At 46.9% G+C, this 27,564-nt stretch overlaps 1 protein-coding gene across 1 annotated transcript in view; it reads left to right on the top strand.

Moving 5' to 3' along the window:
* LOC147728159 (cis-aconitate decarboxylase-like) overlaps nt 1–24,242 on the top strand; it is a 37,182-nt gene extending 12,940 nt beyond the window's left edge. The window contains exons 2-8 of the mRNA XM_086963742.1: nt 9,370–9,386; nt 10,403–10,457; nt 10,874–11,061; nt 11,697–11,789; nt 12,086–12,181; nt 22,711–22,823; nt 23,321–24,242. Coding sequence (XP_086819868.1) covers nt 9,370–9,386; nt 10,403–10,457; nt 10,874–11,061; nt 11,697–11,789; nt 12,086–12,181; nt 22,711–22,823; nt 23,321–24,242 — 1,484 coding nt within the window. The remainder of the gene's footprint in view (nt 1–9,369; nt 9,387–10,402; nt 10,458–10,873; nt 11,062–11,696; nt 11,790–12,085; nt 12,182–22,710; nt 22,824–23,320) is intronic.
* The last annotated feature ends 3,322 nt before the right edge of the window (nt 24,243–27,564 follow it).

Here is a 27,564-nt window from a genome sequence, read left to right as displayed (position 1 = left end):
CAGTCCTTCAACAGCTAAGTCTTGAGCTGCTTCCTGAAAGCGAGGTGGTCTTGGGTCAGGCGGAGATGGGTCGGGAGGGAGTTCCAGGTCTTGGCGGCCAGGTAGGAGAAGGACCTTCCTCCTGTGGTGGCTCTTCGGATGCGGGGGACGGCGGCGAGGGCGTGGCTGCTCGATCGAAGCTGGCGTGTGGGAGTGTAGAAGTTGAGGCGGCTGTTGAGGTATCTTGGGCCTTGGTTGTGCAGGGCTTTGTGTGCGTGGGTGAGGAGACGGAAGCTGATTCTCTTGTTGACCGGGAGCCAGTGCAGGTCTCTCAGGTGTCCGGAGATGTGGCTGTGTCGGGGGATGTCGAGGATGAGTCTTGCTGAGGCGTTCTGGATCCGCTGGAGTCTCTTCTGGAGTTTGGCGCTGGTTCCGGCGTAGAGGGAGTTGCCGTAGTCCAGTCGGCTGGTGACGAGGGCCTGAGTGACTGTCTTCCTGGTCTTGGTGGGGATCCACCGGAAGATCTTGCGTAGCATGCGCAGGATGGTGAAGCACGACGAGGAGACGGCGTTGACTTGTCTGGTCATGGAGAGGGAGGAGTCCAGGATGAAGCCAGGTTGCGTGCGTGGTCCTTTGGTTTGGGTGCGCTGCCCAGGGCGGGGGCCACCAGGAGTCGTCCCAGGCGGAGGGCAAGGAGCCCAGGATGAGGACTTCCGTCTTGTCTGAGTTCAGTTTCAGGCGGCTGTTCATCATCCACTCGGCTACGTCTGTCATCCCTTCGTGCAGGTTGGCTCTGGCGGTGGCGGGGTCGTTGGTGAGGGAGAGGATCAGCTGGGTGTCGTCGGCGTAGGAGATGACGTTGAGGTTGTGTTGGCGTGCGATGGCCGCAAGGGGGCTCATGTAGACATTGAAGAGGGTGGGGCTGAGCGAGGAGCCTTGAGGAACACCGCAGATGACTTCAGTGGCTTCTGATCTGAACGGGGGGAGGCGGACTCTCTGTGTTCTTCCGGCGAGGAAGGAGATGATCCATTCTAGTGCTTTCTCTTGGATTCCGACGTTGCTGTGGCGCTGCACTAGGGTGCGGTGGCAGACAGTGTTGAATGCCGCGGAGAGGTCCAGGAGGATGAGGGCCGCAGTTTCCCGGTTGTCGAGCAGTGCTCGGATGTCATCGGTGGCTGCGATGAGGGCGGTCTCGGTGCTGTGGTTGTCCCGGAAGCCAGACTGCGAGAGGTCGAGGGATCCGTTCGTCTCAAGGAAGGCGGCCAGCTGCTTGTTGATGGTCTTCTGGATGACTTTGGCCGGGAACAAGAGGAGCGAGATGGGGCGGTAGTTTTTGAGTTCGGTGGGGTCCGCTGATGGTTTCTTCAGTAGAGCGCTGAGTTCGGCGTGCTTCCAGCTCCCCGGGAAGGTAGCGGTGTCGAAGGAGGCGTTGATGATGTCCCGTAGGTGGGGTGCGATGACAGCATCGGCCTTGTTGAAGACGTGGTGAGGGCAGGGGTCGGTTGGAGATCCGGAGTGGATGGAGTTCATCGTGCGTCGGGTTTCTTCGGTGTTGATCGGGGTCCAGGCACGGAGGGTGGTGGTGGGGGGTGCAGGTGCGGTCGTGGGGTGCGTTGGCTGTGTGATGAAGCTGTTGTGTATGTCTGCAATCTTGTTGTGGAAGTAGGAGGCGAGGGAGTTGCAGAGGTCTTGTAATGGGGTGATGTCGTTGTTTCCGGCGTTGGGGTTGGAGAGCTCTTTGACGATGTTGAAGAGTTCCTTGCTGTTGTGTGCGTTGTTGTCCAGTCGTTCCTTGAATGCGGTTTTCTTGGTGGTGTGCATCAGTTGGTGGTGTTTTCGGGTGGCGAGCTTGAGGGTGGTCATGTTGTCTGGTGTAGGGTCTCTGCGCCAGGCTCTCTCGAGGGCTCGGCAGTACTTCTTGGAGCTCTTGAGTTCGTCGGTGAACCAGGATGCTTTCTGCTGCCGGGTCAGCTAGGCGGGGTCCTCAGAGGGGCGAGGTCATCTGCGCAGTTGTTGATTCACTTTGTGAGGTTGTTGGTGGCCTGGCTGGGGTTCGCTGAGCTGGCGGGGGGGTCCTGGCTCAGGGATGCGGCGAGCTGGTCGGCTGTGATCTTGTTCCAGCTTCTGCGTGCAACCTGTTGCTGGTGGTGGTGGATCGTGTTCTTTCTGAAGCTGAAGTGGACGCAGCTGAGGTCCGTCCAGTGGAGACCGGTGGCGTGGCTGAAGGCGATGTCCTTGCTGGATGAGAAGACGGGGTCGAGTGTGTGTCCGGCGTAGTGGGTGGGGGTGGTCACCAGCTGCTTGAGGGCGAGGTTGTCCAGCAGGTTGGTGGTGTTGCGGTCGTTGTAGTTCTCCAGGTGGAAGTTGAGGTCCCCGAGGAGGATGTAGTCAGCGGAGGGGAGGGCGTGCGGGCTGATGAAGTCGGCGATGTCTTCGCTGAATTGTGTGCATGGTCCCGGGGGTCTGTAGATGAGGGTGCCTCTGAGGGTGGTCTTGGGGTCGGTGTGGATCTGGAAGTGCAAGTTTTCGGCGGGTGTGAGGGTGTCGTCGGTGTTGGTCATGATGCAGATGGTGTTCCTGTGGATGATGGCGACGCCTCCTCCGGTCTGATTGCCGCGGTCCCTCCGGGTGATCTTGTATCTGTCCGGGATGGCGAGGGCGATGTCGGGTGCTGAGGAGGCGTTCATCCAGGTTTCCGTGAGGAAGGCGACGTCTGGAGATGTGGTGTCGAGCAGGTTCCAGAGCTCTACGGCGTGTCTGTGGACGGAAAGGGTGTTGAGCAGGATGCACTTCAGGTGGTTGCTGCTGGGGGTCGGCACGGTGGGTGCGGGCGCAGTGCAGGTCCGGATGCAGGTGAACTTGAAGGAGTGGCAGATGAAGGGTCCGTGGGTGCATCTCGGGGTGGCTCGGTAGCATCCAGGGATTCGGCCGGTGTTGAGTGCGTTGAGTTCGGTGGCGTTGTAGGTCCAGCGGGTGGGCTGGTGTCTGCGGGGGTTAGGGGTCCGGGTGCTGGGCGTGGGCCCGGCGCGGACGGGCGCAGATGGGCTTACCTTTGGCGCGCTTAGGGCGCACCCGCTGCGCGTCAACGCTGCGCGTTTGCCACTCTGCCATATGTGGAGAGTGGGGGGGGCGGAGCGAGGGAGGAGCAGCTGGGAGGCGGGAGCGGGGCGGCGAATGGGAAGGGCGGCCAAGGGAAGGGGGCGGGGCCGCAGGAGGGCAGCAGCGGGGAGGTGGCGGGAAACGCGGCAGGGGCTGAGCACCACGAGGGGAAACAGGGGACAAAGGCAAGGAACTAAGTATAACTAAATACCACAGGGAGGGAATACAATCACAGAAATACAGAGCAGAAACAGAACACTAACGCGGAACGAGAAAACAGGAGAAAATTACAATACAATACAAGGCAATACAATACAAGGCAGTGCAAGCAGCAGCGGTCGAGGGCCAGGAGCACAGCTGCAGGCAGCGGCGGCACTCGGGGGCAGCCTGTGCTCACACACGGAGGAGTGAGCGCGGTGCGTGGGGTGACCGGCCCAGAGGGTCAGAGGTCACTGCTCACCACTGCACTTCCTCTGTCCTATATGGTCCAGTGGGAGGGAGGAGCAGCTGGGAGGCGGGAGCGGGGCGGCGAATGGGAAGGGCGGCCGAGGGAAGGGGGCGGGCCGCAGGGGGCAGCGGCGGGGAGCGGGGAAGTGGCTGGAAACGCGCCAGGGCTGAGCACCACGAGAGGCAACAGGGGACAAAGGCAACGAACTAAGTATAACTAAATACCACAGGGAGGGAATACAATCACAGAAATACAGAGCAGAAACAGCACACTAAAGCGAAACGAGAAAACAGGAGAAAATTACTATACAATACAAGGCAATACAATACAAGGCAGCGCAAGCAGCAGTGGTCGGGGGCCAGGAGCACAGCTGCAGGCAGCGGCGGCACTCGGGGGCAGCCTGGGCTCACACACAGAGGAGTGAATGCGGTGCGTGGGGTGACCGGCCCAGAGGGTTGGGTGAGAAAGACTGGACCTGCATCAGTTGAACCCATCATGACTCCAAGGGCTAGCTAGGTGGCCTACTGATCTGAAGTCTCAGGGACCTAAAAGACTTCCAACCACCCTGCTTCTGCACCTGGACTCTGCCATCTGTAAGTCTGCCTGCCAAATGGTGGGCCCAGTCCTGGACCTTTGGAAGTGGGCCTTGGGTGTTTCCTGCAGCAGAACCCATGCATCTTCTGTTGAAATGGTGCATCACCACTGCTGCACAGATCAGATCTGGCCCATTGCCTCTGTTGCTTCGATCAGAGCTCGTGCATCTACTTTGTTGCATGGCTTAGTACCAATGCATGGCTGCCGTTGCATAGACCAGAACCAGCACATCACCTCTGCTACATAGATCGGACTAAATGCATTGCCTTTGGAACCTCCCCTGTGCGATGCTCCTCCCAGTGCAAGGTCTTTGCATGCCTGATAATAGCCGCCTTGACGACGAACCTCTGCATCGCAGCTCACCCTTCATCAGAGCAGAATCATCGCCGCTGCTGGGTGGATCAGAACGGGCGCATCGGCCCGCTATGTGGATTAGGACCTGCAAAATGCCACCGCTGCATGGATCGGCACTGACGCATCTGCGATGTCGACGCAACCAGGATTAAGGTACTTTTGTTCAGCGTGCTTTACTAGGTCCCTGTATACAGCCTGTGCTCTATCGTGATTGGCCTGAACTTTTTGCTTTGTCCTGGTCCAGTGCGGCCAGATATCCCAAATAAGCGCTTATTTCTTGAAAGTGCTATTTTACAGTTTATTCTTTACAAATACATATCGCAAATTCTACTTACTGGATTTTTGTTGTTTTGGACTTATTTCATGTATGAAGCCAAGTTATTTTTTTCTAACCTGGTGTTGAATCTCTTTCTGTGGTCTTTTTACTGTTGTACTGTGTTGCACAAATACTTTACACATTGCCTCTAAGTTAAGTTTGGCAGCTCTGTGCCAAGCTGACATAGGGTGAGCGCTGGTTAATTTAGGGTTTGCCTGTGTCCTACACTGACTAGGATTCTGGCTGCTGCTTGACTAGGGCTCTTACTGCAGTCAATCTACAACCCAATTTCTAGCACAGCTCAAGGGATGGGACTTGGCGAAGATCAAAGAGATGCTGTCTAGATACAAAGAGCAGAGGCTGAGAAGGACTGATCCGTCTGTTTATAGAATTTTGGAATGCCTAGCTTAAGGACCTCTTTGCTGCTGGCGCGGTGTTTGCGGCTGACAATGTGAATCTTTTGTTATAATTATACGTGGTCAGTTTAGTCAAATCTTGAATAGATAGATAATGCGTTCTAGTTTGTAAGCACATCCAGATTCCAACACTGGAATATGTCACGTGCTTCACTGAAAGGAATCAGCCAATGGATGGTTGTGGAAGTGAGACTGACGTTGTCCAATCAGCAAATTGAGGCAGGCAGAGAGTATTCCAACTCCTGCTGACCGCTCACTGTAATCAGTTTTGAACCCTTCCAGGGTGCCCAGGTTTGCACGTGTACACGAGAGTCATGTGGACAGCAGATCCCGTGTGAACCCCAGTGACAGACATGTGCCCACCTGGTGCGGATGATTCTATCTGATGCTCAGGGCTACTCCTTCACATTGATTAGTATCTACGTATGATAGAAGGCTGCACCATGTCGTGTGTATCCGTAGCTCTTGATTGCACCCAGCTGGCATCCCCTGCACTGTAAGTCACTGGCTTGGCGATGATGCCTTACATTCAGGGTCAATGTAGGAAAATGGCATAGTACTGTGTAGTTCACACTCTTGGGTATCATGGCATTATCAGCAAGAGGGCCAGTTATGACTAGGAGACCCCTGGCACTCTGAGAGTGCCCCAGCCTAGCTGAGCATTGGAACTCATCCCTGGCAGACTTGTGTTTGAGCAGAACTCTGGCACCGCAGAGCAGCACCACAGGATGGCTGGCACATTGAGTATCATTTGAGCATCGCCCTAACACTGACCACAGACCGCTGGCGCTCTGAGAAAGCCTCAGCCTTCCTCAGCATTGGCTCTCCTCCCCGCGAAATCATACTATAAACGTAGGTGACAGAGCTGGGCAGCATCACATGTATGCTGGCACACTGAGTGCGATAGTACAAGCATGTGGGAACTTTTAGCACACCCCTAGCACCAGGCCTCTGGAAGTCTGTGAGCGCCCTGGCCTATCTGAGCATTAGAGCTCATCCCTGGCAGTCTCGTGTTTGTAGCAGAACTCTGGCACCGCAGAGCAGCGCCACAGGATGGCTGGCACATTGAGCATCATTTGAGCATCACCATTGCAGGTTGGGCAGACATCTGGCGCTCTGAGAAAGCCTCCGCCTTCCTCAGGATTGGTTCTCCTCACTGGCGGAATCGTACTACGAGCACAGGTGAGAGAGCTGGGCAGCATCACAGGCATGTTGGCACACTGATTGCCATATTAGCACCATCCGAGCACTGTTAGCAGACCCCTAGCTTTGTGAGCAGGCCTCTGGCACTCTAAGAAAGCCCCAGCCTATCTGAGCATCAGTGCTGCTCTCATCATACCATGAACATAGCTGGCACAGCTGGGCAGCATCACATTCATGCTGGCACATGGACCAACATAGTACCAGCATCTGGGCACTTTTAGCAGACCCCTAGCATAATGACCAGGCCTTTGGAACTCTGAAAAAAACTCAGCTTATCTGGGCACCAGCGCTCCTCCCTGGCAGACCTGTGTTTCAGCAGAGCTCCGCACAACTGGCTGTGTGGCATATTGGGCACCATATTAGCAAGACAAAGGGCTATATAATTGGGAGAATAGACTCATTTCGGATAGAAGGTTTTAATGAACAATTACCTGGCAGAGGATCAGTAATGAGCATTCAAAATTGGCGTCATTTTCCAATGGATTTTAAATGGGTATTTTCCAGCAGACACTTTATATCAGATAGTTGTTGCTTCTCTCTTGGTACCAACGAATTTGCCGGTTGGGTGTCCAGTGTTTGCAAGTCATATTTCTGACTCATTTATTTTTCACCAGTCTTCTGCCAGGAACCCCCCCCCCCTTCCTCAAAATCATAGTCTTGTGGTGGAGAGTTGTAACGCTAGACAGATCACTGGCCATAGACACAAAGACCAGATCTCGGTGATCTTCAAGTCACTCCATTGGCTCCTGGTCAAAGAGAGATCCCAATTTGATAGCCTTAGTCCTGTCCATATATCTGTCCATGGACAGGCTCCCAGCTATATAACCAAAGTCTCCTGAGTAGACATCTGAGATCTGCTAACCAGAAGAGTCCAACCACCCGCTCTCCAAGTTTCAACGATGTGGCAGAAGATCCGGACACGTGCAGGGCCTGACGCTCTCAAGGCCTCCTTCTCCCAAGAAACCCAAGGCATTGACTTCTAATTAGAACTGTTGTCCACCACCCGGCCCAAGCATCTCTCCTATCTTTCTGTTTACCTTTTATCTCAAAGCGCCCTGACGCAGCATTAATGGGCTATGTTTAGCTGCTCAAAAACCTAAATAGTTGTGTTATCAGTGCTCAGTAATGTGACATGTTCATGCGTCTGCTGACCAGTTGTACCGCTGAGTGTGGGGGGGGGGGGTGTTGAGGTACAGCAGCCCCTGCTCTGAAGTCTCTGCCGTCAATGAACATACCAGACTGTCTCTTTAGACCGAGGTGCTGTCACTTGTGGTTCCAGGTGCTTCATAGACCTGTGGAACCAGCTCTGTGGGAGAGACAGGGAGGAGCTGGTATGATGAAACGTACCCTACACAAGGACACCCCTGAGAGGTGTTTATTGTCTGTAACTACCGGGATTTCTTACCTTCGGAAACAGAGGCAGTGAGTGGAGCTCCCTGCAGGGCTCAGTGGGGGGTTCTACTTGAAGACTGCGCCCACCTCCAGCGCCCCCAAAAGAGATGGAACTTCCTGTCCGGATTCTTAAGGTTATTATAGGGAACTAAAGTTGCAACTTCATCTCCCAAACTGCTACCCTTACGTTTCTGAGATATGACATCATAGGTTTCTAATGAGAAATGATTTCCTTTTACTGTTAAAAGTCTATTATTAAGAATACATTCCAACCATGGAAAGCACAGAGGAAATATCAGTTTTTTAGTTATTCCTTATAAAAATGATATATCATGCCCTTAAATTATGAGAACGAGGTTTGAGAGAATTATTTAAAGTCGGTTTGAATGTGTGAATGTAACTGTTCTTTTGTAAACTAAAATCGCCGGTATATTCTAACATGAGAGATGCTTAGAATTGTAGGCACAGAGTCATATAGAGACAGAGATAAAGAATTGCCTACAAACACTTGCACTCACGTAGAGAAATGGCAAATATAAATAACGTATTAAACGGGTGTTCGCATTAACTATTTACTATGTTGGATCCAAATGTGTAAAAGTACAAATTTTATTGTAAATACAAATGGGTGTTTTAAACACATACATGCGCAGATGTATAGGCATAAAGCAATACAGAGAAAGATACAGATGCGCCTCGCGACCCTCACCAGTGATTTGCCGCGCTTTTCAAATCCCTTCTATTGATCTGCGCGCGCTCACAAACACTTTAATGTTACGATTACTAGTATAATCCCAGTTCATCCTCCATTTTAGGGAGCCAGGTGGGGGGCGACACAGCCACTGGATCAGCCAGGGGTGTCTTCCTTGGATTTCCCACGGGCCCCTCTCTCTTTGGTCTGCTCTACGGTATTTCCTCCAGGAATTTCCCAGATGTCTAAGGGTCTTTCCCAGAGGATGACACCTGGCGCTGGTCACACCTCGCCCGCCCCTTTTAGTGACGTCACTCTCCACAGGGCTCGATCTCACGCGCCTCTTCAGGGTATATAACCTCTGTCAAGAGAGAGACACGTCAGCCAACACCAGAAGCTCACATGCCCTCAGCATCGGAGAGAGCGAGGCAGAGGGAAGGACTGAGACATAAGAGACCCCTCTCAGGTCGACAGAGATAGACTGCGGGGCACAGGAGGTTCCACCTCGAAAGACAGAGAGACTGCTCGCAGAGACAGGGGTAAATTCTCTCAGGACAGAGGCAGACACCAGTGCAGAGCATGCTTCAATGCGCCTTCCAGGTGAGCCCACGCTACAGACATCAGGTTTTGGCCCCTCGAATGGATGGATTTGTATATTTTTCGTCTGCTTGGGTGGCATAATTTGTTTCCATAGTCCATTTAGATTGGCTGAAAGCCTTTCTCTCTATCTCACTATTCGTTTTTATAGAGGGATATCTTCTAAAATACAACAGACAGCGCATTTACTTATTAGAACATGTATGTGGCTATATTACTGCATTCACGGTTATTTGCTTTTTTCACCTTGGCATTCTGATGCTTTTTATGTACTTTTTAGATTCTCATACTTCTCTAGTATTGTTTTGTTTTTCAATATATGTTTGTGAAAAAAGGAGAGCCCCTTTTATTCTTACCTTGCCGCGTGTTTTAATATCGCCAGTTCTGAGACCATTCGCCATGTGTTCGGTGATGTTCATAATATGGACGTCTCTGTCGTCCGTGAACATTGCAGAAGCATCCTGGGTAGTTAAGGTCTGTTATAAGATGTTCGCCAATAGAGGCTGTTATCATACAGCATAATCCTCAGAAATACGACAGTAATATTTAAAGCGTCTTGGGGTTTTGCTGCAGTCCTGTTGTTTGTAGCGCTGCTGCTGTTAACAAGCAGAGCCAGTGAAGCATAAACTGCTCGTTAAAATGCAGTATTAGCAGCAGCAGATTGCACTAAAAGGAGTTTGGGACGTTATTGTAAGTATTTGCTTCCCAGAGTAGGAGTAGAAATGCACAAAGCTTGATACATAGTGCCTCGGTGGTGCACTGTGGCCCAAGACACATTGTCTTTCTCGCATCTACCTTAGGAGCAAAGTAAAGTTTCATACTGTGCCAGCTGATATCATGCTTCACACTGCTTCTCTGCCAACATCCAATCAGAATGCTTGCACAAGAACAGATACCCTCTGATGTATGTGGTAAGGCGCTGACATCATGCGACAGTCTGTTGCCATCACAGGCCAAAAGACCAGCATCATTGGACATGGTGCTGTGATCAGATTTATGCCAATTTAAGGTGCTGGCATAATACGCCATAATGGTTCCTATAATGTCAGGGTACTAGGCTCTTTGCTAGGCTGAGACTGCTCACGTGCCAGGAAGCAGTCATTCATTTGCGAGTCTTGGGCTGTGGTTTGACAGATTGCACTTGCTAGCTGTGAAAACCCTCAGATCTCTCCTCTGTTATTCCTCCTTCTCTGTCCTCTTCCCTTTCTCGACTCTGTTGCCTTGTGCTCCATTCTTTTTAGCCCTGTCCACTCCCTTCTATGTTCTTATACAATGAAACAACAAGGCTAATATTGCTTTCTCCCTTATTCCAGAAACCACACGCCATCCTCAGGCTGTCCAGGCAGGTGCACACAGCGGCGGTGGAAGGTAAGTGTCTGTGTGCTCTCACTGCTCTTGGTTTGGGGTCCCGCTGTATTTATTGTACGCAGTTAATGGTTCTGGTGTCCCTTCCCCCGGTCTGGGACCGCTCTCTATATCTTGACCCCAGTTACTGGTTCTGATGCCACTCTCCTTGTGCCAGGACTGCTTTGTATCCCATGGGCCCAGTTACTGGTTCTGGTATCACTTACCTTGACTTGGGTCCCTAATGCCATGATCCCCGTAACCGGTTATAGAGCTGCTAGCACTGGTTTGCATCTGCTATCAGTCTAGAACTCCAAGAGTCCTGGGTAAGGATTGTCCCATATAAACATCATCTGGAACTGGTCCGGATCATCTGGATTTGTGCCTGAAGCCAGCCCAGAATGCTTGTAGTTCTGATCCTGTCTCTTCTCTTCATTCAGTGCTGGAGGGGAGCCACCTGGAGAAGGCGGTCACTAGCAGCTTTGCGGCCTTCATACATGGAGTCCAGACAGATCACCTGTCCCAAACCGTGCGGCGCCGAAGCAAGCGTATGATCCTGGACAGCATCGGCGTTGGACTGGTGGGAAGCACGACCCATGTGTTCAACATCGCCCTGGGATACTGCCAGGTAAGAGAAGACATTGAACTCACTAAGCAACACACCATGCAGAACAATTAAAAACCCTTTTTACGCCAAGAGTGTGACTATACTCCTGTGGTTGTGCCATGTAAAACTGCTTACAGACTTTAGTGGTTCAGGATCACCATAAGATTTTACCAGGATATTCAAATCTTGGATCGAACCAAGCAAATCACCATGAACCCCTTGGCTATTAAATAACCCTCTAGAATAATAGGGTTAAATAACCCTCCAGAATAATAGGTAAGAAGAGAGAAAGACCAAGTCACACCATGAATTACTCATCCACCATGAAATACTCATCCACTAATCACAGCCCAGGCTTCCTTCAGATGCAAAGCAGCTAATGTCTTGAGACACTGGCAGGACTGCGAGCATAGACTAGGGTACCCAAATAAACATTAGGAACTCTGGTCCCCTAAACAACTGTCCTTCAGAAACACTGCATCTACTCGCAGAGACCCCTTGCCTGCTCATGTGTTTCTTCTAATAGATCCCACCACGTATCAGGTGAATCATCCTGTGTTTAAAGTTGAATAATCCACATTCCCAAAATATCCGCTGTTTCTTTACTAGGTTTCTAGGTGCACTTTCTATTCCTAACTTAATTCTATTTCCAACAGGACATGTACTCCTTGTCTGCCATCAGCTCTGTGTATGGAAGGAAAGGATTGAAACTCCCACCTACGCTGGCTGCATATGTCAATGGAGTAGCGGTAAGGATTTTGAGAGCGGGCTATCACTTTATCCCTCAAGCATAAACTAAGAACAATGAGTTTATGAGAATTTTACTTAAATGTTGTCTCCTCCAATGTTCAATTCTGTCTGTTTCTACTTCTGTAAAGAGTCTGTTTTGGGCAATGGCTCAGTCACTCAACCAAATCTTAGAATGTGGATCCTACACTTCTGTGAATTGTTTCCATAGGTCAATGGCACAAGCTCTCTGCTTAACATCACTTTCTGACACACCCTTCTTTAAGTACCTTCTAATCCTCTACTCCTCTTTTAACAGAGTCACTCCATGGACTTCGATGACACTTGGCACCCTGCCACCCACCCGTCAGGTGCTGTGCTGCCAGCTCTAATGGCTGCCTCCCAGATGTTGCCCGTGGGATTTGAGGTTCCGTGACGGTTCCGTGACGACTTGAACCCGTGTTTTCAAGTTTGTCGGAAATACATAAAAATGGTATCAGTGAACCGCAAATGATCCATTTAGTATATCCTAGTGGTTTCGCTACGCTACGAGCAAGAGCACTCCTTCCATTGACATATTTCTGATATACCCACGGCATCCATCTTAGATCATGGCCGCCATTTTGTGTTTCCTTGCCCTCACATATGCAATAGCCTCTGATCATTTCATTTACTCCACTTTGATTAAGGACACGTAGCCTTAGCCGGAGATTCACCTCTTACATGACACGTGCACCTTAAACCAGATCACGCTGTAGCTGCATGACTCGACAAAGGCTGCCTCCTCTGCCCAAGGCCAGTCTTGCCAAACTGGTCTTCGTGTCCATTGTACCTGATCATGATTAGGCGGCCGAAGCCGGTAGCCTTGCCCATTTACGACCTACAAACATCCCTTATCCCACTTTTCTATCTTCCACACCTGGCTCTGTTTCTTTCTTTCTGAATCTTTATTAGGGGGAGGTAACGAACTTTACGATGAGGCGGTCCGGCTCCTGAAAGCAATATTGACAGGGGATTGTGATGAACTAGTGGGAACCCCTCTTCGTGATGTTTGGTATCAGATATTATCGACAGTTCCTGTGTAACGCCAAATATTTATTGTTTAGAGACACAAAAGGTTTGGGAATGTACCGACATGTGAAATATTTGCCTAGAGCACAATTTTTGGTATATAAGGAGCAACCCACTTTGTACAAATCGAACAGGCTCCTAGTTTCTGCCCGTGTGTAGATTCTGTGACTTCTGTGTCCCTGCAGTAATAAACCTTTGGTCTTTGACGCCACCATCGAGAAGCCCGTGTTTCTGTTCATTTGTGCACCAAGGCAGGTGGAACTCCGGGGTCTTTGGGTGTTGTACCCTGACACCTCTGGACGGAACCAAAAAGTCCAGAACTCCAATTGGCGCCCAACGTGGGGCGACGTCATTCGGTACCGGTCCAAAAGCCTGAAGAGTTCGAGAAGCTTCGTGTGAAGATTCCTGAGGGAGGCGCCCCACTTCATCGATCCCGGCATATCGCAAAAGTGGCCCTGAAGTTCTCTTCCACGAGGGTTTCCCGTTCAGGACGGCTGCAGTGGGCCGTTGCCTTGACCGTCGCCCTGTCTTGGACCCGAAGTGGTGCAGTCCTTAGTACGGCGAAACGTGACGGGTTTCTCCTTGGTGACGTCTTCAGTGCCTCAGTTAAGTATTTAGTAATAGCTAGCTGGTTACTTTGTGAGGATTGTTAAAAATCCTTGATCGGTTCTTGGTTTAGTTTGGTTTTGTTAGATTATCATTGGTTGATCTAATTACGATAATCTATTTGGTTTAGTTTTGGGTATCGATACATCAGTTCGTTTTGGTAGGCCTAAGTTCTTGGTTCGAGTGCACATATTTGTTCCGTGTTTTGTTTGTTTTGTGTTCCGGACTGAAAATGGTAAGTCGGAAAATGTTGTCTTGTTTTAGTTGCAACAGTGACTCACAATTGGAGGACTCTTGTCTGGTTCCTCCGATTGGGACTCCCCTATATGATTTATACTGTAAGTATGGCGTGGGTCCTATAACTTATAATGAGATATGGGTCCGTTATTGTAAGAAGGATGGTGTCCTTAGTTGGCCACTGCATGGTAGTTTTGAACAAGAGATTCTCGACAACTTAGAAGCGAAATTGTTCAAGAAGAAAGCCCGGCCGGCAATGTTTGATTCCTTTCGTTATTGGCGGAAAGAATCCAAACAGAGAGAAATGAAAAGGTTGAAGAAAGAGCAGAAAGAACAAGAAGAGTTAACTCTAGAGCAAGCGACTAAACAGTTGCAGGCTAACGAGTGTGAGAAGGTCATAGATGTAGCCATTAGAGAGCATAACCTAGCGATTGACAAGTGCTATCCTGCCTTGCCATCGAAAATGGCTAAGATATTGGAGGACTCCGAAAACGATCCTCTGCTATCTTATCTGTTACGGTCACCTCCACCGTATGCACAAGGTGCTACGGCTCCACTCATCCCAAATGTTCAATTGCCGGTTGCTGGACAACCTGGTGCTCCTGCTCCTGTCCCTCAGAACCAAGTTCCTATACTTCCTGTGGTGAATGTAAATGTTCCTACAGCTCCTCCTCTTCCTACACTGCCAGCTCTTATACCTACCTCTGTACCTACTGCTCCAGAAACTATTTTCCTCAATACTCCTACTGCTTCCTCATCTATTCCTACCTCTACTGCATTCTCTATGTCTGCGAGTGTACTAACTCCACTTTCTGTTCGTCGAAGAATCACTGATTCCGTTACTAATATGCTGTCTCCTATATATAAAACCTTGATTAAGACTCCTACTCCTGACTCTGTTCAGAGACGGAGTCAGCTTCCTAGTACTGAGGAACGGGGAGTTTTAGACTCCACGGCTCTCAGATGGATTTCGAAGGGTAGAAGATATAGTACGAGAGATGTGTTAGACACATTTATGCAATGGGGAGAACCAACGCAACGATACGTCTTTGATGAGATGTGCTCGTTGTTACGTGAAGAGATAGAAGAAGACGATGTCGAATCAGATTTAGAAGATTTAATTAGGGTTCAAAAGGAGTTTGCTGCTGGAATGATAGTGGGTGAGAATATAAAGCAAGCGATGGAACTGATTTTAAGTTTTAGGAGTGATCCATCTCTTCGTTCTCCGAGAGATTTAGAGAAAGGTAAAATGAAGCTAAGTCGCCAATATCCTATGAGGGAAGTTCCTCCAATTTGGCGCGAAGCAGTACAACGTGATGATAATGCAGGAATTGCAGCTGCTCCAGCACAGTTCCAAAGAGTATGGATACATATTCCATGGAAGCGAGCAGAAGTGTTAGCAGTGAAGCAGGCCTTGCCAGATCCACGTAAGAATCCAGCCGGATATTACAAGGAATTAACGCAGACAGTTGAGGCTTGTATAATGAACTTAGCCGACATTGATATGTTGTTTGGTAACGTAGTTCCGCAACCAGTGTGGGCTAAAATTCGTAGAGAGGATCATCAGGCTGCTTTAGGTGGTGATTGGGCAGCTATCACTGCAGCAGATGGTCAACAAATAGGTGGTGCAAAACCCGAACCTTTGATCGCTAATCTGCCAGGTAGAATAATTGATCTAATGAAGACTCTGATGCCAGCATTGCGTGTTAATTGGGACAAGTTGTCAGCATGTAAGCAAAAGAAAGACGAAAGCGTCTCGGACTTCTTCACGAGGTTCGAAGAGACTTTTGTAGATCATAGTGGTCAGGACATGAGTACAGAAGGAGGGCAAAGATTATTTGTCGATAAATTTGTGCATAATTTGTTACCTGAATTATGCAATAAATTAAAAGACTCAGAAAGTGCGTGGGCTGTATCTACGACAGCGCAAATACTTGCGACTGCACAGTACTACGAAAATAGAGATAAAGAGGAAAAGGAAAAATCAGAAAAGAAAACGAAAGATTTAAAAACTAAAGTTCTTTTGCAGCAGGCGTATCCGCCTCGCGCGAATCAGACTAATACACAGCAGAACTCATATCAAAGGACAGATTATAGTACATCAAGACCTCAATATCAATGGAATCAATGCGCGTACTGCAAGAAAGAGGGTCACTATAAAAATGAATGTCCGATCTTGGCGCAAAATAATGCAGCAGCAGCTCAGAGAGGTCGTGGTGGTTTTGTGCAGAATTCTAGAGGACGAGGACGAGGTGCTATGCCTCCACAAACGAATGATCGTCCCTCCAATCACTTTGATCAACGAAATGGACAATCTGTTCAGCAAAATAGATCTCAGCAATATCTTGTTGAAGATTATTGTGAAGTAGATGAGGATTCTCAACAAAATGGGTACTAGGACAGCCATGGACAGAGAAAGGGAGTAGTATCAGTTCCAGTGGATCAGAGTGGGCCTTATGTCGCAGTAGCAACATCAGGTGTAGTCGAACCGTTTCTGTTGGATACTGGTGCCGCAAAAAGTTCTATCATGCATGCGAAACTCCCTGGCGCACCTTTGTCTGGCTCAACAAATGTTTCCGTAGGTTTTTCAGGCGCCCCTGTGTACAATCCGATATCTGGTCCTTTGTCTATTTCTGTTGGACCGTGCCAATTGAAAGCACCCCTGATTTTGACGACAGGTTGTAATGAAAATCTGCTTGGTTTAGATTTGTTAAAGCGACTATATGCGACATTGTACTGTTCTCCGGAAGGAGTACAGCTTACGTTGGGTAAAAGAATCACCTCTCCGATGTACTTGTCAATGGACGCACTCCCGCCGGAGCTCCGTTCACTCCCTGATTTTCTTTGGGCGACTGGTCCTAATGATGTAGGTCTCCTAGAAATTCCACCGTATGTAGTAACTTTGAAAGCGAATGTAAAATTTCCAAGAATTCCCCAGTATAAAATCTCAAGTGAAGGAGAACGTGCACTTTTACTAATTGTGCAAGATTTGATTAAGAAAGGTGTGGTTGAAGAAACGCGAGGAAATGTCTGTAACAGTCCTGTATTGCCGATCTTGAAACGAACTGATCCTACAAAGCCTCCAGTTTATAGGTTTGTCATAGACCTTAGAGAAGTTAATAAGATTGTAATTCCGCAGTTTCCTGTAGTGCCAGACATTACTGCCTTGTTAACATTGATACCTGCTACAGCTACATGGTTCTCAGTTATAGACCTAAAGAATGCTTTCTTTAGCATTCCGATAGCTGAAGAAAGTAGGGATATTTTCGGCTTCTGTTTAGGAGGTCGCAGTTTCAGATTTAAACGCGCTCCACAAGGCTATTGTGAAAGTCCATCCATTTACAGTCAAGCTTTAAAAAGTCAGCTAGATTCTTTTGTCCTTCCTCCAGGTTCTGCCCTAGTACAGTACGTAGACGATCTTTTAGTGGCTGCCGATGACAAGGAAACTTGCAAAGCAGCTACGATTTCGTTATTGCATCATTTGTCCAATTTGAATCATAAGGTGTCACCTTCCAAAATGCAATATTGTTGCCAAGAAGTAACCTACCTAGGTCACCTCTTATCAAAGGAGGGAAGGAAGTTGACCCCAGAAAGAATAAAAGCAATTACGCAGATGAGTGTTCCACGCACACAAAGAGAAGTACGTGCCTTTCTAGGTATTACCTCTTACTGTAGGCAGTGGATTCCAAATTTTTCACTTTTAGCGAAACCGTTGGTAGCTTTGACTGGGAAAAATGTTCCAAGTCCGGTGCCATGGTCTGATGAATGTCAAGAGAGTTTTATTGAGTTACGAAAAGCACTGTGTTCAGCTCCTGTATTGGGTACACCTGATTACAGCAAGCCATTCACGCTCTACGTTCACGAAAGAGAAGGTTGCGCGTTGAGTGTTCTGACACAGAAGTTTGGTGATAAACAACGCCCTTGTGCGTATTTCTCATCAATATTAGATCCGGTAGCTAGAGCGTTACCTAGTTGTTTGAGGGCTACAGCGGCAGCTGCAGCTTCCATTCGACAATCTGCTGGTTTGGTGATGAACAATATGCTAGTGGTCATGGTTCCTCATGCAGTGGATACACTCATGAACCGAACGAAGACACAACACCTTACTAGTGCGAGATTATCTGGTTACGAGCTGACATTATTAGCGAGTCATATTCAGATCAAAAGATGCAATGTATTGAATCCAGCAACATTGTTGCCGACTGATCAAGAGTCGAGTGATTCTGAGCCACATGACTGCTATTTCAAAACGGAGGAAGAGACAAAAGGTCGCATCGACTTGAGGGATACTCCCCTGTCCGACCCGGATGGTACGCTATATGTGGACGGGTCATGTTTTAAATTGGGGAATGGTGATGTGACTGCTGCTTACGCGGTAACGACTTTGAAGACGATTGTGGAGACTGCAAGAGTGAGTCAGAATTCTGCCCAAGCAGCAGAATTAATAGCTCTTACGAGAGCGTGTGTTTTAGCTGAGGGAAAGAGAGTGAATGTGTTTACAGATAGTCAGTACGCATTTGGCGTGGCCCATAGTTTTGGCCGGTTGTGGAGAGAAAGGGGTTTCATTACGTCCCATGGGACTAAGATCCAACATGGTCAGCTAGTTAACGACTTGTTGGAATCTCTAACCTTGCCGACTGAAGTTGCGATTGTGAAGTGCAGTGCTCATAAAGCGATCACGGATGATGTTGGTCGTGGGAATGCCTTTGCTGATGAAACCGCTAAACAAACAGCTAGAGACACGATGAGTAGAATGTACGTTGCTACGTCTGCAAGATGGATTGCTGAGTCTGGAATGTGTGAGGACACTATGGAAAGTGTGAAAGAGATTCAGAAAGAAGCGACTGAGGAAGAGAAACGTGTATGGAGAGAAAGTACGGGCAAGTTGGACTCGAATGGATGTTGGATCGATTTGACAGAACAGCAGCGTTGGATGTTGCCTGATGCATATGTGCTTGCAGTAGTGACGATGACGCATGGAGTGGCGCATATAAGTTCTAAAGGGATATGTAAGATGTTAGCTCCGGTCTGGAAGAATGAGGGAATCAGTAAGTGTGCAGAGAGAGTGGTGAAAAATTGTATGGTGTGCTTGATGCATAATCCTGGCAAGGGAACTCCAACTCCAGCTGGTCATTTCGCTCCTCCTTCCTGCCCCTTTGAAGTGATTCAGTTAGACTTCATTCACATGGAACGCTGCAACAATTTAAAGTACGTCCTGGTGGTAATTTGTGTTTTTTCCAGGTGGATAGAAGCATACCCATTAAAGGACAACACTGCCCTATCTACTGCCAAAATTCTTCTCAAGGAATATTTCCCTAGGTTTGGAATGCCACGGATTGTATGGTCAGATAACGGAAGTGAGTTTATAGGGAAAGTTATGCAGAGTGTGTGTGCTGGTCTAGGATTGAAACAAAAATTCCATAGTGCAAACCATCCCCAATCTGCTGGTTTAGTCGAGGGTTACAATGGCACTCTGAAGCTTAAGATAGCCAAGATACAAGCATCCACAGGTTTAGCCTGGCCAGACGCACTTCCTTTGGCCTTGTTATCAACGAGAGCAACAGTGCATTCTAGAATAGGGCTTTCTCCATATGAGATTGTGTTTGGCCGTCCGGCAAATATCTGGGGTGTGCCGAGGCCTAAACACTTTTGCTCCATTGAATATCCTATGTTGATAGACTACCTTTACGACTTGACTGCTAAATTAAGTCTTATTCATCAACAGGTCTTTGATGCTTTGCCAAAACCTCCGGAGAGTCCAGGGCATCAGCTGAAACCCGGCGACCACGTGGTGGTCAGAAATTTTGCGAGGACAAAGAATCTTCAGCCTCGCTACATCGGCCCCTTCCAGGTCCTGCTGGCGACGAGGACAGCTGTACGTGTTGCTGGTCGCAAGCACTGGATCCACGCTTCTCACGTAAAGCGTGTTCCACTGCCGCTGCCCTACGACGACTGGGTGAAGAAGGGAATTGGTGCCTCCGAAGCTGAAACAACTCCGAAATTTGTCCCTTTCAGCGATGCCGGTTTGATTACTGACACTTTGAAACTTGACTCTCCTCCTGAAAAAACTCCTTTGAACACTGAACATTTGTCTCCAGCATCACAAGAAACTTTGCTATCTGCGAACTTAAACTCTACAACAGCTGCTAGTGATACACTATTTTCCGATCAGACAGTATCAGCGAAGAAAAGATACAACCTTAGAAGCCATAAAAAGGACTAATAAAGCAGGCAACTGCATACTGTGATTTTGATATATTTATATATATTTTGAACTTTTGCCTTCAGCCAGGAAGTTTGCTATTGTTTATTGTTTTTAAAATTGCCTTGCCGTCTGGGTAGCCGTAGGGTCGTGGCTGTGTGCCTAGTTTGAATTTGCAGGGGTCTGACACAAGGTCGATCTTTCTGTTAGTTCTGGGAACTCCCAGGGCTGACAGAGGCATTTTCATCTACGTACACATCATCAGTGGTCGCGAGCGGATTGTAGAAGATGGAGCTTCCTGCGCTGCAACGAAAGAATGTGATTTACGTTCGCAGAAACAGACTTAATAGAATTCTTCACAGCAAATGTTTCTTGATGCAATGTGCCGTTACATTTTTGATTGTTTTAGCAACATTGGTGGGTGGAATCGTCTTTAGCATAAATTTGATTTTTGTGCCAGTTTCTACAGTACCTCCCCTTGATCCAGCTATTTCTACTGTTTCTTCTATACACTCTTTTCACTCATTTCCAGAACATGAGCAAGCTCGACGCTCAGAATTCACCAACAACACTTTTGTGCAGCTCTTGCACCAACACCAACTGGTGGTTAACACTACAGACTGCTGGGTATGTGGCTTGATACCTCACACTATGGATAAAGGTATTCCATATCTGGTTTTGCCTTACAGCTATAATGGATCATTTCAGGCTTTTCAAACCATCTTTGCTTATGCCCTTGAAACCTATCCTCCACGTCCACCACGTTCCACTAAATATAACTCTGCCAACAAAGCCTTAGTCCAGGGAATTATTGATATGGTCAAGGACGTCAATAATACTCCATCATACCCTAGAGACGAATTGCGAGGATATTTAAGTTGGAATACTTCAGAGTATCGCCTTAGTTTAGGAGAAAGCAAGCGTAAAAGCTCAACTCCAATCTGGGTCGTACCTCACCGAGGTCAGGTCTGTTTGCAAGGTAATGGGAGAAATCCGAGAGCTCAGCTAGGGAGGAGTGAGTGCGTAGAGACTTATGTGTTTCCGGCTAACTCTTCCCCTGCCTTTCTTACTGCTAGGGGTACCTATTTCATTTGTCGAGACAGAGCTTATACATGGTTGCCTGCCGACTTCTCAGGATCATGTTATATTGCTCGATTATTGCCTCCGACATACACTGCTTCACCTGATTACCACAGAACAAGAGTAGCGAGAGGTGTCTTCAGCAAGGAAGATACAGCTGGTCAGGAAGCTGGAGACTTCTTCAAAGGCTTCCTTCCGTTCTGGGGACCTATGGCCAATAGTAGAAACATACGTCAGCTAACACGGGTAGTCGAATCTACTATTACTGAAACTGCTGGTGCCCTTAGCAATCTGACAGCTGAGCTTCAGGCGGATAGACTCATGACATTGCAGAACCGTATGGTTCTAGATGTTATACTTGCAGATCGAGGTGGGGTATGCAGAATGATCCAATCGAGCTGCTGTGTCTTTATTCCTAATAATGCTCCAACAGTTTACGAGGCGATCTCTAAGTTGCACAAGATTTCGGACTCCATTCATGTAGACAAGGGAAACTGGTCCTTCATGGAGTGGGTTTGGACTCTGATCTCAGTGTGGGGATGGAAGATTCTAATGGTCATTGGTGTCATCCTAGTATTCCTATTCTCATGTTGTCTGATTATCCAGTGTGGTCCTGCTCTGTGTAGTCTTTGTGCTACGACTTGTCTCAGAAAACCACCTGCGTTTGGAGAAAAGACACGAGAAAGGATGATGATACAACAACATGTCACTGACCTGATGAGCATAGAACTAGATTCTGACATAGACTGAGTAATTGCCTATGTAAGGGCAAAAGGAGGGTCTGAGGTTCCGTGACGGTTCCGTGACGACTTGAACCCGTGTTTTCAAGTTTGTCGGAAATACATAAAAATGGTATCAGTGAACCGCAAATGATCCATTTAGTATATCCTAGTGGTTTCGCTACGCTACGAGCAAGAGCACTCCTTCCATTGACATATTTCTGATATACCCACGGCATCCATCTTAGATCATGGCCGCCATTTTGTGTTTCCTTGCCCTCACATATGCAATAGCCTCTGATCATTTCATTTACTCCACTTTGATTAAGGACACGTAGCCTTAGCCGGAGATTCACCTCTTACATGACACGTGCACCTTAAACCAGATCACGCTGTAGCTGCATGACTCGACAAAGGCTGCCTCCTCTGCCCAAGGCCAGTCTTGCCAAACTGGTCTTCGTGTCCATTGTACCTGATCATGATTAGGCGGCCGAAGCCGGTAGCCTTGCCCATTTACGACCTACAAACATCCCTTATCCCACTTTTCTATCTTCCACACCTGGCTCTGTTTCTTTCTTTCTGAATCTTTATTAGGGGGAGGTAACGAACTTTACGATGAGGCGGTCCGGCTCCTGAAAGCAATATTGACAGGGGATTGTGATGAACTAGTGGGAACCCCTCTTCGTGATGTTTGGTATCAGATATTATCGACAGTTCCTGTGTAACGCCAAATATTTATTGTTTAGAGACACAAAAGGTTTGGGAATGTACCGACATGTGAAATATTTGCCTAGAGCACAATTTTTGGTATATAAGGAGCAACCCACTTTGTACAAATCGAACAGGCTCCTAGTTTCTGCCCGTGTGTAGATTCTGTGACTTCTGTGTCCCTGCAGTAATAAACCTTTGGTCTTTGACGCCACCATCGAGAAGCCCGTGTTTCTGTTCATTTGTGCACCAAGGCAGGTGGAACTCCGGGGTCTTTGGGTGTTGTACCCTGACACCTCTGGACGGAACCAAAAAGTCCAGAACTCCAGATTCCGACCCAGTGTCTCAGACTTCCTGTTGGCATTCAACGTGGGCATTGAGGTGCAAGGAAGGCTCATGCGTTTCTCAAATGAAGCCAGCAATATCCCTAAAAGGTTTGTATGATACCCACAAAGGGCAGAAAAATCCCATGACCAACACTTGATGCCCACAGGGGGCGCAGTATCTCCTGGGCATGGTTATGATGTACGATGTATGAAAAGGGTAGAAATATTCCATGTGTAATGTTTGAGAACCCTAAAGAGGGGGTGTGTTATGATGTGTGCCCGATTGGCACATAGGGCAGAAACATCCCTAAGAGGAACCTATCATGCAAACAATATCATGTATGTGGATAGTACACAATACAAAGTAAATATGGTAAAGTAAATTTTTCTGCTCACTGTAACTAGATTATTTATATGTGTCAAATGATTGATTAGATCCTATTATAGTTTCTCTGTTTCCTTGTACTACATAATAGCATTAATGGCTGATATGCTTTTAGTATATTTCCGTAGTTCGCACTTATTGTTAGAATTTCCCCTCTTTTAAATCTATTTTGGTATTATCCTTATTCCATGTCTGACACCGATCTTTCTATTTCCTTCAGGTTCCACCCTCCTTCTGTTGCTGGCACCATGGGCAGCGCTGCTGCTACAGCAAAACTCCTTTCACTGAATGCAAAACAATGTGCCCATGCTTTGGCGATCGCTGCCTCTCTGGCGGGAGCACCTATGGCCAATGCTGCAACTCTTGCCAAGCCTCTCCATATTGGCAATGCGACCCGCTTTGGGATGGAAGCAGCACTTCTGGCTGCCCGTGGGATGGAAGCCAACCCACTCATCTTGGATGATGTGCCAGGCTGCTCAGGGTTCAGTGCTTTTTATGGTGACTACCAGCCCTCGTCCCTGGCAATGCCAGATCAAGATTACAGCTTTCTCTTGGAGAAGCAAGACATCGCCTTCAAGAGGTTCCCAGCTCACTTGGGCATGCACTGGGTGGCAGACGCTGCCATCTCAGTCAGAAACCGAGTCACCAATATAACAGGCTCCTTTAACCCTGCTTCCATCCGCGCTGTCCTTCTGAGGGTCCCAGTCTCCAAGTATATCAACAGGCCCTTCCCAGAGTCTGAGCACGAGGCGCGACACTCCTTCCAGTTCAACGCCTGCACTGCCCTTCTGGATGGCAAGGTGGGCATTTCTTCTTTCAGTGAGGACAGCCTTAGTAGACCAGATCTGATCAACCTGTTGAGGAAGGTGGTGGTGGAGCACCCTGAAGACAATGTGGCCAACTTTGACAAGATGTACGGGGAAGTTGTGCTGCTCCTGGAGAGCGGAGAGATCGTGACTGGCAGATGTGACACCTTCTACGGACACTGGAGGAAGCCCCTCAGCCAAGAATCGCTCCATGAGAAGTTCCTCTCCAATGCTACCCATGTGCTCCACCAGGACCAGGCACAAGAAATTATTGAGGTGGTGAAGGAGATAGAAAGCCTTACAGACTGTTCACAACTGGCATCCTCTCTGCAGTAAACATGTTCAATTAAAATTAATCCCTCTCACAAAGTGGGAGTAAAATTTTCAATGAACTACCAGGTGCAATCAACTTTATTGTAAATAGTTTTACAAAGATTGAAAATTTACTCAAGGAGAGGGACTTTAGCGATACACTGTATAAAACGACGAGAGTCATTCATGTCCTCTCCTATCATGAAAGGAACTGTTATGTCTCACAGTACAGTGAGGTCCCCTTTCAACCTAAAACAATACAGAAGCATCTGGCTGGCAAGAAACAGTATGCTTACGTTTCCTATAACCTCATTAGTACTTTGCAAGAGCTGTAAAATGCAAGTTGTATTTATTGTTATTTAATTTTTGTTTATTTATTATTCAGTGAAATATCATGTCTTTTTTCCAGTGGCCAAATATAGGAAGAGCGGGCTCTGCAGTTTTACTCTAGTACTGAATTGTCCCTCTGCTGCGCTCTCTCATGTGTACTTTTATGTAAAAAAAAAAACACAGGACAAAATAGGTCACTCCAAGAACTTTCTATTTCAATCTCTCATGTTTTGTCAGTGAAAAGTATTTTGCGCTTTCTGTTGTTATTTATTTAATTTTGAATAAAGTCTCTGAATTCATTGTACAGTGACTGTAATTTTTGATGTGTGCAGATGCTGACATTTTAGATGCTAACTTACTGGGTGGCCACGGCTTGATGACAGTGAGACTGGATTCTCTCACTTACAGACCTTACATATGAAACTCTATTTATCAGCTGATGCTCAACATGCTGGCCCTCCTACTAGAGTTTTACAATCTTCCCTGTTTTAGGAACTTCCCTTACATGCGCAAATACTCACATAACAGTCAGAATATACATATTTGGACAAGTACCAAAGAGTGATCCGATCATTGGCACACATTTTAAATGTTAACATGTTTGACAATTTAGAACTGCGTAAGCAGCTGTGTGTTAGGATAGATTACAACAACCACTAAATACATTGGGGAACGAGCTAAGGAAACATTAGCTAGTTTGAATATGGCTGGTGTGCACCTTAAACGTATCAGAGTTAATGAGGATATTGGATGGGAGTTATTTTCACATTTTGAAATGACTGACATTTTATAGTGTAATTTTTCAGAAGTTTATTTTTTGGAAAATGTCTTGAAAAACATGCATATTGTTATTAAATATTGTGAGCTTTGGTAGATTTTACTATTTTTCACACCGGTATTGTGTTTTTGACAGTGCTTAATTTACAGTAGTGGTTGCAGGTGGCCCACACCAGCATTCATTTTTGGGGAGTCACACTTACTTTTTCCTCAACAAACTTTAACCTATAGCAAGAGAGAGAAAAACACAAGGAGGAAAGAAAGAAGATATGAAAGGCTGAAAAACAGTGACAAAAGAAGGAAAGAGGGATAAAAAAGAACTTCAAAAGTGAGATAAAAAGGCAGGAATTGTCTGGTGGTAGATTAAAGAGATATGATATGGAATCAAAACAAGACAGCCTTGGTATTTAGCACCCCAAACGTCTATAGTTCAGATCAAGGCCTTCGGAAAAAAACGTAGGCCTCTAGCACTTATTCTTATACAAATTAAGCATTGCTTTTTGGGCTTTCTAAATAGTTACTATATTCCATTCAGAATAAACCCAGAATTTTTATGTAACTTCATTATTTTTTTACCCTAAACATTTGGGATGAATTTTATTTTTTAAGCATTTATAGGTAAGGCTGCCCAAATATGCTACAATCACACATACATACAATCATATCAAACCACTGAAGTAGTAGTAAAAACTTTATGCAGCCACGAGGCCATAAAAGATGCTTAACACAAAATACATTTAAAACCTATAACAATGTACAGTACAAACATTTAATGGACTCATTGTCGCACATCTTTCCTGATCTAAAAAGCAGCATAAATATAACATGACAGCATTGCAAACAAATTCCTACGTTAAATACTGTAGAAGTTTGAGGCTCATTTTAGCGGAACAACAAACAAGCGAACGTAAAATTGGGCATAAAAATATTTTCCTGGGGACAGAATAAAAACTACACAAAACAAAAAATGTAAACAAGATTGCTGGCTAGTGCGGTACAGGGGCAGCACAATTGGGATGGGAACCAACTTCCCTGAGAGGGAGGAGCTACCAAAAAATAGACAAGGTTTAACCTAAAACGTGTTAAATAAAAACGGTGCTCAGGGTTAGGTATGCATTCCAGGTAAGATCCTGATCCAACCGGGAGGGCGATCTCCATGTGGTAGCTCACCGTTGCCATACCTGATTATTTTTTAGAGCGGTTTAAATAACTATTGTAAAAAAAAAAGAAAAAGATTGAGTCAAGGCTTTTGAGTTACTATTAATTTCATTTGGTGAATAAAAAAGCTGTGGCACACCCAAGTCTATGAAAGATTTTCTAACAGAGGTGAGCCTGGGGATAGTTTGGCCTTGATCTAAGGTAATACAATCAGAAGGGACAAGACAGGAAACATTAGTGTGGGTTGAGCTCCAGATATGAACCCAAAGTAGAAATAGGGCTAATTTAACTGTATACTCAATGTATGGCAAATTTACCTCAGCATGGGTGATATATTTAGAAGTACACATAGCAACTTCAGTTCTAATATTCTGGAAATAAATGTATTTTCTACAATTTGTAGATGGGTAGAATGTGTATACTCCCACCCCATAGGTGCCCAAAGAGAGACACTTGGCTTTATATAAAGTAATTAGGTCTCTTATTGGTTTGTGTTTGAGCATTCTGGCAAACAAGAAAAGTGCACCAACCACATTACTCATTTTGAGCACCCTTTGAGTCAGTAGCATGTCCCAGTCCAAACTTACATCCATTAGGATCCCTAAGTAACTAAAATGTAGAACTTTTGCAATAGGAATCTCATCCATTATAAATGTGCGTGAGTGAGTATTCCTGGGGCCTCAAGGCATGATAAAAGATTGAGCATGATTAACCTCCAAACCTAAATTGGTCATGAAATAATTAAAAGCATTCATTAAAAGTTGCAACCCATTTGCAGTACGAGACAACAGCACCCTGTTGTCAGCGTACAATAACATTGGCCCAAAACCTATCTCCTATTTTAGGCAAATCTTTGACATTTGAATGTAAAACCCATCCAGGGAGTTAATGTAAAAAAGAAACAAAAAAGGGCCAAAATTCACCCCTGTCTCACCCCCTTGGTAACCTTAAAAGTAGAAGTGCAGTCCCCAGATGGGGGTATACCAAACCTGTGCCTAAGTGTCTTAATGCAGGCGTTTTAAAAGTTTGGCGCTTTAAAAGTTTGATTATGTCTCTGTCAACCACATCAGAGTCCACAAAC

Source organism: Lissotriton vulgaris, chromosome 3_1 (genome assembly GCF_964263255.1).
Source record: "Lissotriton vulgaris chromosome 3_1, aLisVul1.2, whole genome shotgun sequence".
In the NCBI taxonomy this organism is placed as follows: domain Eukaryota; kingdom Metazoa; phylum Chordata; class Amphibia; order Caudata; family Salamandridae; genus Lissotriton; species Lissotriton vulgaris.
Note: the sequence above shows the minus strand (reverse complement) of the source record. Positions and strands in the feature narration are given on the sequence as shown.